General features: G+C 39.8%; 1 protein-coding gene across 4 annotated transcripts in view; it reads right to left on the bottom strand.

Moving 5' to 3' along the window:
• Positions 1-3,045: 3,045 nt before the first annotated feature.
• LOC124305127 (uncharacterized) overlaps positions 3,046-21,179 on the bottom strand; it is a 108,783-nt gene continuing 90,649 nt past the window's right edge. For all 4 annotated transcript variants that reach the window (XM_046764201.1, XM_046764202.1, XM_046764203.1 and 1 more), the window contains 2 exons: positions 17,112-17,245; positions 3,046-6,637 (listed from right to left, as the gene is read on the bottom strand). In XM_046764201.1, coding sequence (XP_046620157.1) covers positions 6,302-6,637; positions 17,112-17,245 — 470 coding nt within the window. In that variant the 3' untranslated portion in view covers positions 3,046-6,301. The remainder of the gene's footprint in view (positions 6,638-17,111; positions 17,246-21,179) is intronic.

Here is a 21,179-nt window from a genome sequence, read left to right as displayed (position 1 = left end):
TTTTCTCTCGTTCTTTCTTTCCTTTTCTGCGAGATATTTGGCGAAAAGATTCAGTTTTATACTTACTCGGAAAAAAAGGTGGGAACTCTATTTCATGCAGGCGGAATTCTATTGGGCCTATGTCCACAATTTATAGAATGGTGGATTTGGTCCCCCTAACCTCTTTATTTATTTAGGAGGTCCGCTGGCTCGGCTGCGGTCGTCTTTTCTGTACCAAAAATTACACACGCCGGTAGAAAATTCCTTCGTGTTCCTCAATGAGGGGCTGATTTTCCATCCTTTTCTCCTCTTCTTTTCTTTCTTGACCGTTGCCCCTCAGCTTTCTTCCCTCAGGACCGAATTGGTCGACCCTAGCGAGTTGGCGATTCCGACACGAGGCAAGGCGGAGATGTTACGGCGGTATAGAAAGAAAAGCGTAAAAAAGGTATGACAATAATAATAAAGAAGTAAAAGGAGTGCAAAAACCGGCAATAGGAGAAAGGAAACGGGTGGCTGGAAGTGAGAGAGATTCGGTACGTGAATAAACATAACCGGAGATCTCAAATACCTATCTTTTTATTTTTCGAGATCAAACTTACACTTCCGTATATGATATATACTTGGTGATTAGTACACGTGCGATATACTCATGATCCAGTGAGCGCGTGTCTCCGTGTCTTTAGCGGTAACTCGATTTAGAATCAGAAAACACATTGAAAACTTTTAATAACGAATCGCAAGAATACGAGTACATTTTTAGGACTTCGCCGTGTAGCCAGAGTTGAAGAAATTGCCAAGACGATTCCAACGATACCCCACAACGTACTATTAAGCCACGTCAGTCTCGAAATAACACGTTTTGAAGCTTCGCAGCGCAGCGCTGTTAGTCGACTGTGCGCTACGGAGGCGAAAATCAAACTGCGCTCGTGAATTTCGAACGCGGATATCTCGAGAACGAATCAGCGGAACGGTATGTTGTTGGGAGTCATTTGTCTCGGCTGGACCTACTCTTTGCCATGAGATACACTGGTAACAGAAATAAAACGATTAAATAATTAATTACTAGTAAAAATAGTAAATTTAAAAAATATTTCGATTGAAATATTATTCACGCAATTGAAAATCTATTTTCTGATTATATAACTCGGCACAGTTTCGGGCACAATACCGTTACAACAATGCATACGATCACTAGTAAATGTAAGTATACACGGTATCGAAACACGCAACACTTGTAACTTGGGGTCTCACAGCATAGTGTCCTCCTATCTAATAACGGGTTGTGTGCGCCAGACCATATTCAGGATGAATTCATCCGTGTATCGCTTAATCTTTGGTAAATGTAAAGCGTGACGTATGTTTACGAGGGTAAATTCACAACGCCTGCCAACGGAGACGTAGTCGAGACCAGACGGAGTCTGAGATGAGGCTATTACCATACCACAGGCGGAATGTTGCGATATGCGCAAGCTTTTTTCTCGCTTTTAAAAGTGATACACAAACGAAAATTTCATTTCTAAAGTACTAACAAGAGACATGCCCCGTTCGTACGTGGATCGAATCGAGATGAAACTTTCGCGTAAAGTCCTTTCATGACTGCGAAGATATCGGAATACGTGGCGATCGACGAGGGATGTGCATTTTTCACCAACAATTCCTGGGCCAAATACCTTTCGCGCGGTACGTGAGCCGTCGTGTTATCGCCTCGTCGAGGGTGGTGCCAAAGCATTGGCGAAGCTCTCTAGCTCTTCGCATCACAGTCGTGCGTTGACTGAAAATTTTTTGTAACATAGTCACGCTCTTTCCTCTTGGATTCAAACATGACTGTGAAATCGTTCGATATCGACGAATAAAATGACTATATCTAGTCTAACCTAGGCTGGCGCACACATTGACAAAATTCTCACATAATAATGATGATAATAATAATATTAATAATAATATTAACAAAATAAATATGAAGAAATTAATCATATTATTTACCTATAAAACGTATCCTATCCTATAAAATATTCATTTCTCGATAAACGTACAATCATATTATATACCCTTTGCAGTCGCACTATTGCAATATACATATACATATGCGTATATACATAAGTGGCCGTTTTCCGTCTACTTGTGTATATTCATCTACATATACCCACTAATTATATACATATAAAATGTACTTCTGTATATGTATATATTTACTTATATATTTATTTTTATTTCTATACTTATTTATCATATATATATGTATATTATCTGTAATGAATATAGATATATTATATCATATAATATGCTATAAGTCATCTGGATTTATCAAGTTTTTATGTTACATACAATATTTTATAATTATAAATACGTTGTATTCTTTCTTTTTCTTAACTTGTCTATACATAAGATATTTAGGTGTTCGTCTTCGCGTGCGCGCGCGCGTGCGTGTGTGTGTGTGTGTGTGTGTGTGTTTGTTTTAGGGGGGTGTAGGGTGTGGTCGATCGATATACATTATAAATTTATTTATCTTCGAACGATTATATTAATTTCTGTAAAGAGAGATAATTTAATTGTTGTTATTAAATTGAAAATTAATTCATATGTATTTATGCGACTACTTATAGATTTATTACCATATTATCATATCAATTAGTTTTCATCATATATCAATATATCATTTAAATATCAATATTATACATTCATATATAATCATTTAGTCTTATACATATAATATTATATATTTATGCTGTAATAATTTTACCGTTTATCTATTTATTCATTCATTTATTTGTTTCGTTTAAATTTCATTATTATTTTTAATATTATTAATAATCATAAGTCAGATTTCGTTTGAATCTATTTTTCCTTCTTCATCTCGCTGATTGACAGCGTTATTACATGTGTATAACGCGCGTGCGTATCTCTGTCCGATATTTTAATTTCATTCATTTTAATTTCCGCGTATAAACATCTTTATTCATCACAATTCACGTTTAAAGTCTATTACTTTTGGGGGTCAAGGTTTTTTTCCTTTTTTATTTTTTGTTTAAATTCCTCCTTTCGTAAAGTAGGTATACATATTTTTACTTTTCGTTTCAACTTTCATCGATTGTTTTTTTTTTTTTTTTTTGTATTTTTATTTTTTTTCGTTTTGTTTCTCAACACAGTATAAAATCACATATTTTGATTCCCCTTGTCAGCTGCACACATGCATGCCGCTGTTTCACTGAATCAATAAAACTAGCACGCTATCAACACGATTCAAAAATTGTAAATATACGTGCATGCAACATACTATATTCACGTTCTAGTTTTCATTTGTTGCTTGCTCCTCTTATACTCGTTACAAAAATCTGATTCCTATCGTATTTACTAATTAATAAATTACTCTTTCACGGAATGAAATGAAATTTGAGCCTGACGAAAAATTCGTCGAATTAAAAATGTAATTGTTGTACATGTATACATACTCGTCGCGATTGGCATAAAAGTTATATGTATGTAAATCATGTTCGTTATTTTTTTTCTACACAGGTAAACACGCCCGCTGGAATCTGAATTTTTTGGGTCATCGGCGAAGGATAAAATTTGTTTCGCGTGAAGAGAAAAGAAATCAAAATAATAAAAACAGTAATGAAATACAATTAATAAAAATGTATTTTTACCCCGTTTCCTGTATCAGTATACCATTTTTGTATTCTCCGAATTCCGAACGAAATGTGGAAAAAAAGAAAATTCGAGTAAAAAAACCTAACTGTCAAAGTTCGAATATGCGTGCTTGTATCGAAGGGTTATCGACTTATCGATCTGGCCTCTCGCCCACATCTCTGTACCACGGGAAAACCGTACAGTTTCCTGCCGGAGAACGTTTGTCACAAACAAACAGCTTCGCACATCTCGGTCCATTTATTGGGTTCGGCCATACACAGCCCTTGGCAATAAAATATGTATCGTGGTTTATGCGCCCCTATACATAAAGGGAGATCTATCTTTCTGCCTTGTACAGTCTGATAATGCAGGGGCGAAAAACCGATCAACTCCTCCGCAAATAGCTCATACAATTGGCCTCCAGTCACGGATGGCAAAGCTGCGATAAAAGCGCCACTTGAATTCTTCATTCAGTTTCTTTTCTCCTACGTAACATGTAATAATGCACAATCCGACGTTGACAGTTATCTGAATAACTTATACTTTACTCGTTGTGATAGCCGTATCATATACTATTTTTCTTTTCTTCGCGAGTTTATTCTTCTCGCGTTTTATTTATTATAGGTATATATATATCTAGTTGCGCCGTGACGAGTTTCACCATTCTTTACACGTCTTACCACCCCCGGAAATTATTTCATTGGTTGTAATTCCGCAAGCGGTGCTCCCCGCATCGTTTCCAGAAGCTCTCGTTCATTCGTCATTGTTACCTTGTGTTTTCGTTCTTTTTCATTCCTTCACCAGTAATGGTTTGAAATATTGTATAAATGTAATGCGAAATTCAACGTGAACGCAATTATCTATATCTGATCGTTTCTCTTCCTCTCTATACCGTTTACTAAAATTTCATCAATTCACTAGCACCCCCGAATTGAAAAATCGACAGTTACAAAAATCTTAAGGATCAACAACGATCTTGAGCTTAAACAATATCGTACATTTTCACTATAGTAGTTTCAAACCGTACTTGATCACCAAGCCGACCAACCATTGCCACATTACTCTAAATTACAATATTGTACGCATAATTAATGTTCCTTTCTTCCAAATGTTTCATTTTAGTATCTTTTAAGGTGCTCGTTCGATTCTGCAAATAAAAAACGGCGTAGAATCAGTTGTGTCGATAAAACTGCGATCTTAAATTCAACTCAATGTGAAAAACGAATAAAAACCAATGTATGGAATATGTTCAGATCCAGGGATTATGAATCTGCAATCATTTGGAAGAAAACTTCATTTACTAGGTCGAATCGAGCCATAGAAAATGCGAAGTGGCAGCTGGTTCCGAGGTGGGTTCGTCTGCTAGTGCGCCTGCGTATGTTTGAAAATGTACGGTAGAGCGTGACGGTGTGATATGTTAAGCGAAGCTAGTCTCACACTGTCCTTCACTTTTCTTTCCTATTTTTTGCGTCAATTTTTCGCTATCAATGTTTCCAGCCGAAATTACGGTACGTTAAATTTTTCTTGACATGTGTCAAGTGCCAAGGCTTTACTATTATGATTATTACAACGAGAAAAGACGCAGTTGAAGTAGATCAGGTTAAACGTATTAAACGATAATCGTAACCAATAGCAAGTTTTGAACTCGCGCTTCCACTCAGCAGTAAATTTTCTCTGAACAATATATGACTAGGGAATGTAAAACGGTAGAGCGAAATAAATTACTAAGAATAACACACCGATATTTCTCGCGGCGAGTAACGAGCCATTCGTTTTCAAGTATTTCATGGTATAATCACGTTATTCAGTCAACTTTAGAGGGATTGGATATATTTGTTGAATATTCATTCACTTGTTCGTATAAAAATGCGTAAAAAATTCAACATCTTCCGGAATTCATATATTATATATATATACATCCCACTGAGCTACTTAAATTTATCACGAAAATAATTAGCCGTAAAATTCCTCGTGACGCAGTGATTCAATTTTTCTCCTGTTAGACACGAAGCTTTTTCAGTTAATATTTATCCTCATCCTTTGAAAGAGAAAGCAACCCTGCCAACACCCGAAAAAACTGCAACGAATTCGGTTTAGGCGGAAACTGGGAAAATTCTATTTACACAGATTTGGGGTACAGCGATAAGCAGATATTATGATTTTTCATTCGGAGTGAAGGTTGTTAAATCAGACTTGTAAACGCCTTATTATTAACTGTACAAAACAGACATCGGTAAAAGTACTCGAATGACTAGTGTAGAGTTGAGAAGATAAATAAATAGATAAATAATGTAATTAAACTATTACTGAAAACATAATAGTAAAGCTTTGGCGCGGCATGGGTCATAAACAAATTAACTAGATGAGGGTAATTATACCTATATACGTATATGTATGGATTATAATTATAGTGATTTAATATTAGATATATAATAATATATATATATATATTATGCTATAAGATATAATTAAGTTTGAGAATCAGTGCGCGACACGTACTTTGTGTGTGTGTTATTAATAATATAATTTTTTCTCATTATTCTCTCTGTTTTAACTCACTTATCTTTCTCTGAAAATATTGGACGACCGACTCAAATTCAAACGACACTGTCCCAGTGTTTGACGCGCGTGTCACGCTTACCAGCAATTAATCAACAAACTAGTCAGTGGATTCCGGATGCGTTGCGACGATCGGTCACGTCGCGAGGATATTCGCCTGATGCAAAATGGCCGCCGCGATTCCGAGAAGGACCATCGTGAAGTTGAGGTCCACCCGAGTCCCTTTCCCGGAACCCCTCAGCATGTCGCCCGCGGCGCTGAGACGTTCGTTGTTCACGTGCGCTTCGATCACCCGACTTTCAGACACGAATTCCTTGATACCAACCATCGCTATACATCGCAGGGTCGCTGTTCCTCCATCCCTCTCGAAGTATCGAGCGTCGGCCTCTAGCCGAAGGCCCGAAATCGTACGACCCCCCTTCGCGGCTGTCGGTGACGGCTGCTTGTACACGATCGTATTTTCCGATGGAACCTGGGGACAAAAATTGGTCGTACAGATCAGCACACGTCCGATTACCATCGGTCGGTAACGGAAATCGGTAAGAGTCTGGGGACAAAATCGGTAGTATAGATTCGATTACCATCAGTCGGTAACGGAGTTCGGTAAAAGATAAATTAAAGTAATCGCTTGTGTTTTCTCAACCAAAGCCAGTTAATTCACCGCTACTGGCACTTCAGCACCAATGTAGAAATATGCTCCGTGACCATGTGTAACGTGAAAACTGGGGCGGTAATTGATTAGCAAACACTTCCATCAGCCGAGGGGTATTCGGCTTGTATGGAATAAATAATCTCTCGAGTGATCACCATCGCAAAGAAATTTCAAGTTGATTGCCTACAGTGTATACGTATATTGCGGTGTTAGGTACAACGAGAGCGGATTAGTTTGAATGGTCGTCGACAGGACTGAAAACTCCTCGACTCGTTGTACATCACCCTCTTCATGTTACATACAGTGAATAGGTACAGAAATGCTCACGATCAAGTTACGGTATGTACTTGTGTTTATTAGGATGTGGGCTGAAGTGCGAACCCTTTAACCCAAGACGTATTATACACATATACCCAACGCCACATGTTGCTCGCGGGTAACGCGGACCATTAGTATACATCGGCGATAATAACTGTATTGCATTTGCCACGAGTAAACTGAAAGAGTTGCGAGGGTTTTCGAACGACGAAAGAGAAGATGACGTTCAAATTTTGGAATATCCTTGAGAGGAAACACCAAGCTTGGTTGAATGAATGAATTCAGTAGCCAGATCCATTAGCAGGGTTTGATTTTATATGTTTAAATGGATAGGACCGTTCGCGAAAGATTTCCTTAGTTTTTACGACTTGTTGAATCCAACATTTTTTGCTTCCACTTGTGTATCCTCCGCCGTGATGGAGAGCCTGGTTCGGTTGGACACAGACACTTAACTCTCCAAGATCGTCGCCAGACCCCCGACTTGGCTCATTTCCGGAGGATAGAAAGATGAAATACGCTACATTGTCATCCAATAAGAATAAGTGGTTCCATTCATTCCGACTAATCGACTGGGAGGAAGAACCTAGTCGTATATAATGTCCAAGTTCTGGAGGAAATATAGAGAGACGGAAAGAATGAAAGGAAGCACAAAAGTCTTCTGCTGATGAATTCGTTGACCGAGTTACCACGTCATTTCATCATTTCCTAGCATACACCTAAATTGTTTACCAAACTTTCCGTGTCACGGTTTTACCTTATTTTCAAAACCGCAGGCTCGAAGTCAAGTGCATGTTATACCGGTCGCAACGTTACCCGTGCAGACCTATAGTTATCCAATTTTCACGTCCTTGAATATTTAAAAAGGCGCACTGCGGCTTCACTTCCAACTATACCTTATACCGACCACCGAATGCTGGGTCTCTCGAACGACAAGTCTTGTGGATTTTTTGAATCACCCGAAGTGCGACAGACGACGGGCGCCTTTTCCATTCTTTTTCTCCTTCCTTCTCCGCCTCGCCAGTTACCCTCGGACTTGAATTCCACTCAGCGATTACACGCCCTTTCAACTTTTACCTACCATTTTGTTTGTTGCGTTATTCTTCCTCTTATTCCTCTCTTCTACGTCTAAGCAAAAAAGACACTCACAACGACTTGTCGTTCTCATGGATCGGTAATCAAGTAAGTTTACTTCCTTTTTTCGAAACGTTGGTCACTTCCGGATACAGTATCATCTCGAAAGATCTGCTTTCATAAATTTTCTGCAAGTTCCCCAACCCTAGGTGTGAGGTTATATTCCGGTCTAATTACACTGGCGGTTTTCGATAGAGTATAACAAAGCATCACTGGCCAGTAGTTCATACTGTATATTCCAGAATCAAGCTGAAGTCCATATCGAAATTTTTCACGAAACGATCCACCGTCGTCAATAGTGATCATGTTTTTGGGCGGATTTCGGACAGAATGGATTTTCCAGAGTAGGGAAGAGTTTCACTGTTTGACGGTGATGCATTCTACCGGTAATTACTGAGAGGAACCTGACACCGGTACATCTAACGATTGAATCACCTAGTCAATCTCTCGTTAGCATTATTACTCAATGCAAGTACTATAGGTATAACAGCACCGCATCCAACCTCCATCATCCTCAGCCCAACATGCCGCCCACCGCCCGACTCGTCAAGCCACTCGAAAAGCTAATGCGTACGCATCCATGAATATTTGATGAGTCATGTATCATAACGGGGTACATAATACGGTGGAAATGCAATAATTGTTTGGAATTCGAGGCGCTGTCACTCCCTTCGTTAACGTAATTAATCGCTACACGTTCATGTCCGTACCCGTTCGTATACATATGCATACAGAACACGCATACATCCTGAGGAGGAAAAACCTCGGCGTACAATTTATGATTCGACAGGTAGAATTCATCATCGCAAAACTCTGCATGCATATAGGTAATGGGTACTATACGTAGGTATAGATGATGTGCCGGTCGAACGATGAACACTATCCGTGAATTTGACGTATGCCATGATAATTTCAGCCAGGTACTCTAACGATTTCATTCTCTCTCGTCAACTGATTCGTCTGTACAACGTTTACGGTACAGATGAATCGATTACTCTCAATTTTGGTGTGGTGTGGTAAAACGGTAAGCGAAAATTCAACCCCGGTTATCACTCCTGAATTTCAGTGGATATATACATGCCACCGTATTGATAGTTCTGTCTTGGCTGATATCCGGTCCGCAAACTGCCACGATCATCGTTAAACTTGAGACATAAATTCCATTTTATAGCACATCGTGCGGGATTCTGATTGTGCAGCCGACGAAGCGAAGATCGCCGAAATTGCGGTGCAGATTGGAGTTACGGGAAAGAGGTCTGATTTGTTAAGAATCTATCGCTTGGATTCGTATCTCCTTCGACGAAATTCGACGTTTCACCTCCGGGGTATCCTTCTTCCATCGGATACACGCCGCGGTTTGTGTATGCACGCCTGATGCTTCACAAGATTACCGCTCGCTCATACGTGCATCACGGTGTGAATTTTGATGGAAACTCGACGGTTTTTCACCCATCTCCGCAATCTTGAAATCCGGATGGCTTGTTGTCCAACCCCGGAATCAATTTTCCAGTTTGGTACTGGAATTCTAAGCGTGTCTGCATCCAGAGGCCAGTCAGTTGGAAATGGAATGAATGATTCCAATTCATGAACGTTGATTTCAGGTGAATTTCACATTTCTTATCACGTGACCTTCACTGATTTCACGTCGATACCTTTTGCGATTGGGGATGATTTCCCGGATTCGATGGAATCACAGTTGATGATTACAAATCACTGGAAATCGACGAAGGCACATGATAAAATAGTAGTCGTTAAAAACGTTAATGAATTAAAGCCAATTGCTGCTCACCACAAACCACGATTTCCATGGGTTTTAAAGTAATTGCTCTGCGATTTTAATTGACTCCCAATGATTTAGAATCATTTCAGCTACCTTAATGGATTTCTTGTGGTTTCTAAAAACATTCAAGTCATTAAAGTTCCTCTGATTGAAAATTTGATTCCCAATACCGTTCAATTGACGACTTCCTTGAATTAATGGCCCCTCGATCCGCGTTTAAACTGCTGGGTCGTGTTTCAAACTTGTTCGCTTATGCCTCGTTCAGGAAACTATAAAAACAACAAAAGCCTGAAAAGAAGCACGCGGAGTGTTTCAGAGTGATTGGAAAGTGAAATACAAGCGACTCTTGTACCTGCAAGTTACGGGAAGGCTAAGCGACGCTGCAAAGGTGAGGAAAACGGGGTCGTTGGAATGACGTAAAGGAGCTAAACTTCGGAACATGTGCTCGGATGGGATGTACAACGGAAGAGAAAAGAGACCACGGGAGGGACGATAAAACGGGAAAATAACCATAGATCATTGAGTGCGATGGGAGAAGCGTAAAAGGCGCATGTCGACTAAATATTGAAACAGCACATCCTCCAAGAGCCGCTTTATGCTTCGTACGCGACGCAAGGGGCAAGAGGGCCCGTTTTGCCCTCGGGGAATGAATCCTTGTACGGTCAGGACTCCCAGGACACAAGGGCGAGGATTATTCCATTTTTTGCCGTGCAGCTTTTCGCAGTGCTTCACGCCGGAAGTTCCTCTTCTGACATGACTATATATCGAAGCAACATTACCCGGGACCTTTTATCACCTGGGAATAGGTTACTTCGTCTCTCCTGAGACCGTGATCTGTACAGCATTCTGCTTTCGCACTTTCGTTGTCACTGCTGGGAATACGATCCTCGACTGCAGTAGGAACATTTGTGTCAGTGGAGCAGAGGGTTTGATGTTGAGCAGGTTGATTGCGTGGCAAAATATCCACACTTTGTTATTAATTTTATTACGAGATGTTACAATCGTGCGTTACGTATTTATCAAATTATTGTCTTTGTTAGCGGTGAAGACGTGTTAAAAATACAAAAATAGACTAAACTAGCGTGACGAAGAAAATGTTGGATGTCGATGCTTAGTTTCAAATTGCTTTGAAGTTATTGAAAATTTTCTGAATCCGTTCAATTTTACCACACGACGGCTTGTTTCATTCTAAGACTACTTAGTTTCCAGTAACTTGGGACTGCTAAATGTACGAACATTATCTCAGGATGAAATGAATGAAAAGACCAGTTCCAAATTTAGACTCATTTAAATGGATGTTTACTCAATGAGACTCGAAAACGCGAAACGAAGTACAAAAAAAAAAAAAAAAAAAAATGCAATACGCATCTCTTACTACTAATCAGAGATCGCGAGGTGATGATTATAATTCATACTCGTTAGCTAGGTTCCAAAATAATTATACATATATGTTTAACTTGTGAAAAAGCTCTCGCTACTTTCCTTTCCTCCAATTTCTTTCTCTTTTTTGTTTTTTCATTTCACGTCACCATACCGCATGGGCGGGTATATTTTATTTAATATCACATCCTGCCAACGCTGTACACCTAAAGCTACACACAGGTACCCGAGTAATTTTTGTCGCACCTTTTTATGACGGCCGTAGGCTTGGAAGGCTTTCTTCAATATTTTGAGGTAACAGCATTAACCGCACCCTCGGCATTCGCCGGGTTTAATGCACACTTCTTTCCGCTTTTTATCCTTCCCTTTCTATATTTTCTCTCTCTCTGTTTTTTTTTATACATGCTGGAATAAAATGTAGAGAGAGCTTTTTCAACGGGGTTTTTTTCTCCCCACCTTTCACGAGCACTGGGTTAATTAATTAGATGAGCTATCACGTTATCCAGTTCGGTAAAACTTTCATCACGTGATAAAATCCATCACGAATATACACGCGTATAATCTTTATTATACATCGGCCAGAGAAAATGTGCAACGAGGCGTTTCTGATTACACATATCTACAATAAACTTTATTCCTGCCGTGTTCCGCAAGTACGGAGACAATGTTAATAATTGTTCTTTCGTCGATTCGTTAAGTATCATACCTATACGATACGTACGTACAATCGGCGAGAGTTCGTGAACGATTGGAAAACCGAGTTATACTCGAGAAATCGTGAACGAGGAGAATAATCGTGACGTCGAGACGCGTCGTTACGATCCATTATAATACTCGTTGCGATCCGGTATTAATAGCCATTGAGGTGTTTGGAATTAAATCGATCCCACTCCGGATTAAATTCATGCACCCACCTTCTCCTAAGTGAAATACCCTCGAAAAGTGGAGGGTACATACCGAAAATGAATCTTATCGGTGTTTAATGGTGTTCAATTAGAAATGCTTCGGTGGTTAGGAAATAAACTGATAAATTATTTTAATTTATTATGATTTTATCGACCCTCCCACCCTCACCCTCACTCTCCTCAGCCTCGTTTTCACTCCCCAAGCCTCACACCGCCGGATGTAACAGCGTGACTGCTGCTGCCTGGATCAGCTACAGGTTGTCGGAATAGAGATGAAATATCAGTTACGCGTCAGAGTTTATGGCAAGGTATGCGTGAAACGAAAATTGAAAAGAACGGGGGAAAAAAAAAAAAAATATTCGGGCGAAAAAATACCGTCACTGATCGCGACGAAAATGGCACTGAAAAACGACTCTATCATTCCACTGGCTCTCCGAGTTCTCATCCGCGTAGCGAAAAAAAAAAAAACTTGGCCAATCGATTTGCAAATTGATTATATGTATGTAGGGTAAGTGGGGGAAAGATGCCGCATTGGGAGAGATGGACGATCGTCGATATTTCTTGAAATACCTGTCAGATGTTTGAAATAAAATTTGAGGTTGTCATTCGTAACCCAAATGTGATGCCGCAATCTACGAATCGTATTAAACAAAGTTTCTTCGTAAGATAAGCCAAACTTCACGACGAGTACTAGATATACATTTACGCGGTTATAACTTCATGCGTTAATTACGTTATCAACGACAAAAGTGAATTATCAGCGTAGAAACTTTAAGGTAGATAGTTTGAGGTTGTTCAAGTCTTGGATCTTTTTTTTTTTTTATACTCTTCAACAGGAAAAATATGTAACTCGATTAAATAGACAGATTTAATGTTGCATTGATTAAAAAATGTAGTATCGATAAGTATAATTAACACTTAATAGTTACTTTTACCACATTTTCCTTCGATTCTAACAGTATTTGAAATTTTTTCAACGCACGTCTGTGGAGCGTGCGTAAAAGGTCCTGTTTCTTAACAGTGTAGCGCAGCGCTTCGATGACATTTTCAATTTTACAGACTAAGACTTTTCGTAACGCATGCGCACTTTCCGATAACTTCATTTTGCGCACGGACTTTACGCAGCGTCTGAATAACGTCATTGGATTGAGTTTAATCTGAAGTTTGCGCTTTTAGGTTATGTTAGATTTTATGAAGGCAGGCCTGAGCCTTCGAACCTCTTCATCTACTTCTTTCAAATAATTATATTAAATTCGTTTGCTTGTTAAATTGGACTTGACTTCACAGGTATGGGAAAAAATAGCGTATTTACCTTGTCTTACGCTGCAAAATCCACTGACTTTTCACACTAGTGATACAATATACAATTTTCTCAGTACATCGTCTTTCGTTTCAGCCCTGAACACGCATAGCTTTCCGACGTGGGAAACCCCCGGCATTCGTTCGGATGTTTGGATTCAAGGTCCGAGCAAAGAAAGAACACGAGGTTGTTCCGGGTTTCGTCGACCCTTGACCGGTTCAGAAAACCCGAACAATGCACCTCTTCAGATGCCGATAGAGGGCAAAGATGCGGGGTCTGCACTGATCCTCGTGCAAGCAGGCGGACGTCCAGAATACCCCGGAGCACGGATATAAAAGCGCTTAGCAAATCGACCTCCGGTAGTAAAAAACCCATCAAACCAAACATCCCTCTTCGGCGGTCGGTTTTAGACGGGATCCATACGTTGTGCCGTCTGCTAGCCGTTCGGATTGTGGCTTCGCCGGTAGCGAGGAGATATATATATATATATGTGTGTGTAGAGAGAGAGAGAGAGAGAGAGAGAGAGAGAAAGAAACTACGGTTCAATGGATGTATATTCTCCTCCTCCCCTCTCGATGCTGCGGAACCGTAACAAATGACGCATCCTGCAATTCAATTTTCCGACCATCATCTAACTGATGAGATAATCCTGCGTGGTGCACTTTTCCCTTCCCAATTCCAATCTTGTAAAATTCAATTATTAATCAGATTCATTCGTCTCGAGAAGATCAAAAGCTCGTTAACGATGCGAGTCCCAAATTTTTATTATTATATACTTGGCCGGAGTTTCCTTTGAAACTCACCCTCATCGCCGTCAGCCAAATTATAACCGAAGTTGTATTTTTAATTTTACGTATAAACGATCAATTTCTGATGGTTAGGGGATTTTTAACGTCACGTGTGTTTATCCTTCGGTGCATTAGGGGAGGGTCTGTGTGTGTTTTTTTTCTATAGGACATATCGGGCGTGCAGTATGAACGAAAGGGTTGTTTTTTTTTTCTAGCAAAAATTGATGTTTTCGGGAGTTGCGACTCGACGGAAGTTGAATATAATATATTCTGAGCCTCTTCACAGTCTGGTCTAAGAGAGATTATCGCCACATGTTCGAGTCAGAAACAAACAGATACATTGTGTTAAGGTATTTTGAAACCGATTATCAATTACAACAATAAAAAAAAAAAAAAAAAACCTCTGCAACGAACGATTTCATCTCAATCGGATCACAAGTTACAAACCACTCAATGTTCTTTACTTGGAATAAATGAGTTTAGATTTTTTTTTTTTTTTATGTCTTAACCCTCGATATAAAAGTTGGCATCGAATTAACGACTTCTAGATTAGTTTTAATTGTAGTTTTGTGTCCGTTCACCACCTACTAGTGTAATTCTTGCACTTTACTTTCACTTTCCATTTTCTTTGTCACTTACCTTATTCTATTTTCAACCTTGCTTCTACTATCCGGGTACCTCACTGTTACCTACTTACTTGCAACTGGATTAAAGTTAATCTTAAGACACTGTACTCTCTCTCTCTCTCTCTGTTCTATCTATTTGATCAGGATATTATACCTCCTAGTATGTAGATCGTTTTTTTTGTCGCTTGTATAAAATTATCCAAGACTTTGGTATTAAGTAGTATAAATCTTTAGACTTAGACATATCATGTAATTTTCACCATTTCTAATGGTATTATTATTTTAAGGTATAGACAATTTTTACTATTCTACTATTTGTTAAAGACTGTATCTGAAGTTACATTTGTTATTCTAACTGCCCAAGGCTTGCCAAGGCATAAATAAATACATCATCATCATCATCATCTGTTCTCAGTCACATTGCTTCGTAACTTTGCGTTCACTGCCCTGGTATAAACAACGATTGTTCTATTTCAATTTCTAACCAGACTGTACGCCTGGTAGATCGGTAAATCTGATAATAAAAACGGACGCCGAAGTGTCTGGTTCAATTGAACAATTCCGGTAGCAGGGGTGCTGAAAAGAGTCGCTCTGCAGTAAGTCTCGTTCGTTTCCGATTAGCAATCCGGTTGTTTTATTCGACCTGGATGCGCTCTAACTCCTCTCGCGGGTTTAGCTAGTCGTATAGTTATTTATCTCGTTTAATTCAGGTACGTTTTCCCCCCGCAGCTAAGGTTGATATCGGTTATTCGCGACACGTAGGCAGTTGTTCTTGCCGAAATTAAATCCCTAGAGCAACGATTTTTACTTTTACGCGCTGAGTACTGAATTCGTTAGAGAAGCGAACTCTGCCCGCCTCCTCCCATCGCTGTTGAAGAAAATCGTCTCTCTTTTAGGTATTTCCATCACGGAGCAGAGAGAACAATGAATTTTCTAGCAAGCACCCCGGCGCCTCGTCCTCTATTCTCCCCTTTGCCCCTCACCCTTTAAATTCAGAACGACCGAATATTCAAAGCATGCTTATTTTACCCCGCGACAAATATACGTTATATGCGTAATGTGTAAACGCCGGAGGTTTATAAGCTTCGCTGTGATCACTGACTTCTACCCTTATTATATTCCTATGCCTATAACTACGCCCTGACTAATTGGCCTGTCTCTAATACCTCCTACGACCCTGTCACAAACGATTCCAAGTGCCGAATTTAACGAGGATGCAAGTTTTAATCAATGTGAAACAGAAATGATCGAAATTGGTCAGAAAAGATTATAGATATCGATACTTTGTTTTATGCTGTTTCAAAATTGTTCAAAAAATAGTAGATTTGTTCGATTTATGGTCTGAGATGGTTAATTTTATTCAGAGGACCGTTTCATACAAACTCACCGAAGCGGATTCTCTTTGCATCATTGCCACTTCTTGACTATAACCGATATCGGTGCAATGTTGCAAATTTCAATATTTAACGATGCTAATGTGATAAAAATCGAGGGGTTCAGTGGATATGTAGAAAAAAGTCTTGATCCGAATAAAACGAACGAACCTAGACTAAAATTAATCGAATCCGTTCGATTTTTTAAAAACAATTTTTCAACGGATTTGAACGGAATCGTCGATACAACTTTAGCTTTTCTTAAATAATTCCAGTATAGTCCTTATTTCAAATAAATATTCGACGTGGAATAATTTCGAGATAAGATTGATAAAAAATATCGATTTTTGTCGAAACACGAATAAATCAATTAACTCCAACCCATTCAATCGAGTTTTGTTCGATAATTTTCTTTCGACTCGATTAATCGATGCATCGATTATTTCTAGCTCAGTTGGCATGTCTACTCTCGGAACTTCCATTTAAAACTATACCATCAACGAAAAGTTATGGAGAGTTAAGTGCGACGAGCTGTTGTTATCCAGCTGAAGGTGGGAGTGGAAACGATGAGAGTAAACAGTAGCGGCTATAAGAGTGTCGTTGATTATTTTCCCCACCCCGTATATGTGTGTGTGTGTGTGTGTGTGTGCGTCCCCTTAACGTAATTGCCTCTGCAGGGCATTTGATACTAACCGGTTCGCCGTTGACGGTCCACGAGATGGAGGCTGGAGGCTTCGACGGCCACGAGGTGCAGTTGGCGGTTACGTTTGCACCGACGGCGTAGTGGGAATAGAGCCCCGTGATATCCGGCTTTCGTTCCGGAAGAGCTTCATGAAAAAGAAAGAGAATAACAGGCTTAAAGAATTTCTTTACAGCAGCCGGACACACTCGGAAGCAATCTGCATCCAACGCTAATTGCGACAATTTATTAGCCGGTTTCGCGGCGACTTTGAAAGTCGTACCAGTCACTCTTCATCCGTTCGTTCGTCTTTGTTTTTTACAAAAAAAAAAAAAAAAAAAATGGATAAAAAAATAAATCAAAACATAAACGGTTTACGGGAAAAATTAATTTTTGATATCGCATCAATTGCGCAGGTTCGTTGGGTGGGTAAAGTTTTGGTGAAAAATACTGCCGCTGTAACGACACTTGCAACTTTTTTTTTTCGAGTTTCCATTACGGACTAATAATATCGTTGTCTGCCTCTGACGCTCCGACTATTCGAAGGGCTATTAATGGTTATCAGGTTTAATTAGGTTTATCAGGTGGCCTGCTGGCCTAATGGCGTTAATTGGTACACCGGATTACCGGAGATATTAGCTCCCGTCCTACGTCCGTTGCACTGGTCGTAGTTTCAAGAACACCGGCGTTGTAATTGAATATCCGTCAATTTCGCGAACCCTTGTCCAACGTATGTCGAAAATTTAAAAAAAGGTTCGCATAATCGATACGTACGTGTTGGAAATTGTTGTGCGAATTTTTCTCAATATCAAATTCGGAATTGATCGTTGTTTTGGATTGTTCGAAATTTGAATACGTTCGTATCGATATCGCTTGTACAATAAACAATAATCCGTATAAAATTATAGGTAGGACGAGTGTTTGAAATGTTGTTGTTGAAATTGTTAAGACAAAATTGAATCATTCGAAGAAGAGTTTCGGAAACGCCGTGAGCTTGCGGCCGGATGGAATAACAAGCCCCCGGATTTACTATTCAGTTTGTTGTGTCGTATTTATACGAAGTAGATCCGGACCCTGTAATCCACTGAGGAAAAGGAAGCCATTCACCCTTTCTTTAACCCTCATTGACCGAGGGTAAATCCAATCCAAAGCACGTAGTAGAACCTCTCTTTTAATTCCACGCCATGGAAAGTGCCGCCACGTGGGTGAAATATCAAGTTAATTTGCCCGGCGAAATTTACCCCAGAATCCCCTATCTTTTTACTTTTCCAACGTATTGTCTTGCGGATACAGCGCGCAGTGGCCGCAATCCGTTCGCTCGATCTTTTTTCAAGCGGAAAATTTTTTTTTCAACGTAGTCTGTTAATCCCATGTCTCCCCTCCTCGTCCCCCATCACTCCGTCACTCCCTCTTCTTCATCTCTCGCCGATCCTTTGTCGCGAGGCTTTGATCAAAGTTTCATCGACCATCGTTAAACCGTTAATTCCGTATCACGTTACTCAAAGATACTTCCTGCAAGCCCGCTTGCAGCTTCCGAAGTGACGCGACGCCACTGGTATGAAAATTAGCAAATTGAACCTCGGGTCATCGGAGGCAATCGATTATCCAACGCGATTTAATTAATTCCTTCATGATCCTTGACGTACGGGCAGGGTTTCCACTTACGCATGCACGAGCTCTCTCTACCTCGCTCATCTGTTATCCAGGGCTTTCTATTATACACGCGAACAAATAGCTGTGACGGTGAATTTATACATTTATATATATATATATATATATATATATACATATACAACGATTGCGTAGCGATTCGACTTCGTTACGTCGATAATTAGAACCAGAACATGTTCAACCGATCGGATTTAAAGCACGGGCGTGGCTTCGGCAATATGGCGGCGGAACGCGTAAACAGCTGATCGTTTCGGTCAAATTGGACGAAGATAAAGGCACGGAACGCTTTGTGCAGACTACTAGACTCTTGTTTAGCGATATGAATTTGATGTGAGGCAAAATAAGCGATGGAAAATTACTTTTATTTTTAAATATGGAGTCGGATCAGATTTTCACATACAAGATGGCGTCTTTCAATTGTACTTGGTAAACGAAACTACTACGTGTTGTTTTATTCTTGACTTTTTCCTCAATAATTAAGGTACCTTTCGTGACTTTTTGCTCAATAATCGAGACACGTTATTACAGAGGCAGAAAATGAGGTACGCGTATTAGAAGGAAAATGAAAGGAGAAAATAGAAGTCTAAGAATCTTTTGTTAATACCGTTGATTTTATATCTATGTGAGGCTTTGTACCTTGGATCTTGATCGAGGTCACGTGACCTCGTCGAAAATACATTATTTCCTCGAATCTAATCTCCGGCTTGAGATTCGTTCGGGAGTAATCTAGCGCGTGCTTATTATAGGTAAGCATCGTCGGAACGTGGAAAGGAGAAATAAATTATACAAAAAAAAAATATACACATTTTCTATCGCGGTATAGAAAATTACGCTGACAAAAATTTCTCAACTGTCGGATCTCTTCCGTGACAATATCCTCGAGAAAAACAAAAAAAAAAAAAAAAATCGTGCATCAGGGGGTTGAAAAAATGGCGGAAACAGGTTACGCGGTTTAAGAATCATTTTTTATCGTGAAACTCACGAGGGAGGGGGAGAATTTTTCTCCGGGGCTGCGATCGCCCCGGTATGAATTTTTCCCTTTTTCGTTACTGTCTGCTCTCTATGTGCCCGTCGAGCACACCCAGCTGAATAAGATAAGTCCGTTTGAGGATCCCCGAGCGTACATAAGGGATACGGTGAGCCTCGAGCGGGGGTTGCGTTATCATAGAAATCGCAACATTACGGAACACATGGCTTCATTGATATTAGGCAAACTCTGCGGAATCTGTCCCACACTCAATTTCGCCGTGACTGAATTTATTAACTTCCGTGAACAGCTCCCCCGCGATTCTTCCGCTTATATATTATACCGTGTCGACTCGTCCCCCAAAACCTCACCGATAAATGTCGCCGGCCTTTGTCTTTGTTTAATTACCGTTTTACCGGCTCGCCGGATCCGATGAAATACAATTGCTTAATCCGCTGGTACACGGTTTAACTTTATCATTTTTATTTATTTTTTGCTCACTTTTTCTCCTCGTCCCCTACGCCACGATCGATATTTATTTCCTGTATAATTTCAAACACCGATCCTTTTGTTCGCCAACGACGCGATTTCGTTCGCATAAAAAGATTTTCCCCTCTTTTACTTGGTCGATTGTACATACAGAGTGAACGGTTTACGGTCGAATCGTTTAAAGCACACGCGTTAAAATTCTAGAGCAAAAGCAGTTCTTTCTTCAGGTTGACCAACCATCGCCGCGATGCAATTAACCTCAAAATGTTGGTAGACCTGACAAAACAACTGCTATTGCTCTAGAATTTTGGCGCATGCGCATTAAACTATCGGTCGTTGGCGATTTACTCTGTGTATATACGTACATATTTTTTCTCACTTACAGCTTTCAGGGTATCGGAATTCCGCAGAGAAAAGGCACCGAACGTTAAAGCTGACATTTTAGAATGTTCGAAATGCGTGTATCTAAATAACGAGAATTTTTTTTTTTCAGTTTTGGTTACATACATCAATTTTTTTTACCGTGATCAAAAAATATATCGTTCTGAGCGTGCTCATTCAAATGAGTTTTCTACTTGTAATCAGAAAGATTGGCATGTAACTCGCGATAAGCCGAAAGAAACCGGTGAAACTTGTCGGGCTGATTGTGAGTTACCGACCGCGCATTCGGGAAATAATTGAACTCTATTAGCTGGGGAGATCGTACCTGGGAAATATTTTCGTCTGCAAGTCAGGGGCGCCAACTTAATTCTAAACGGTACGTGAATCGTGAAATTCTCCCGCTTCAAGCCGTGAATTGAAATTACATTGTTATTGCTCTACTCGTAGCAGTCATCAGTCGCCAGTCAGTAGAAAATAAAAGTTTTCCAATTCTTTCCGAATAAATGCATATTCACCATTTACGATTCGCTTAACCTAAGAAAATTTGCATCATCTACATAACCTCCATAAGTCA

This window comes from Neodiprion virginianus, chromosome 5, assembly GCF_021901495.1.
Source record: "Neodiprion virginianus isolate iyNeoVirg1 chromosome 5, iyNeoVirg1.1, whole genome shotgun sequence".
Classification (NCBI taxonomy): Eukaryota; Metazoa; Arthropoda; class Insecta; order Hymenoptera; family Diprionidae; genus Neodiprion; species Neodiprion virginianus.
The sequence above is the reverse complement of the archived record's forward strand: the minus strand, read 5'-3'. Positions and strand labels throughout refer to the sequence as shown.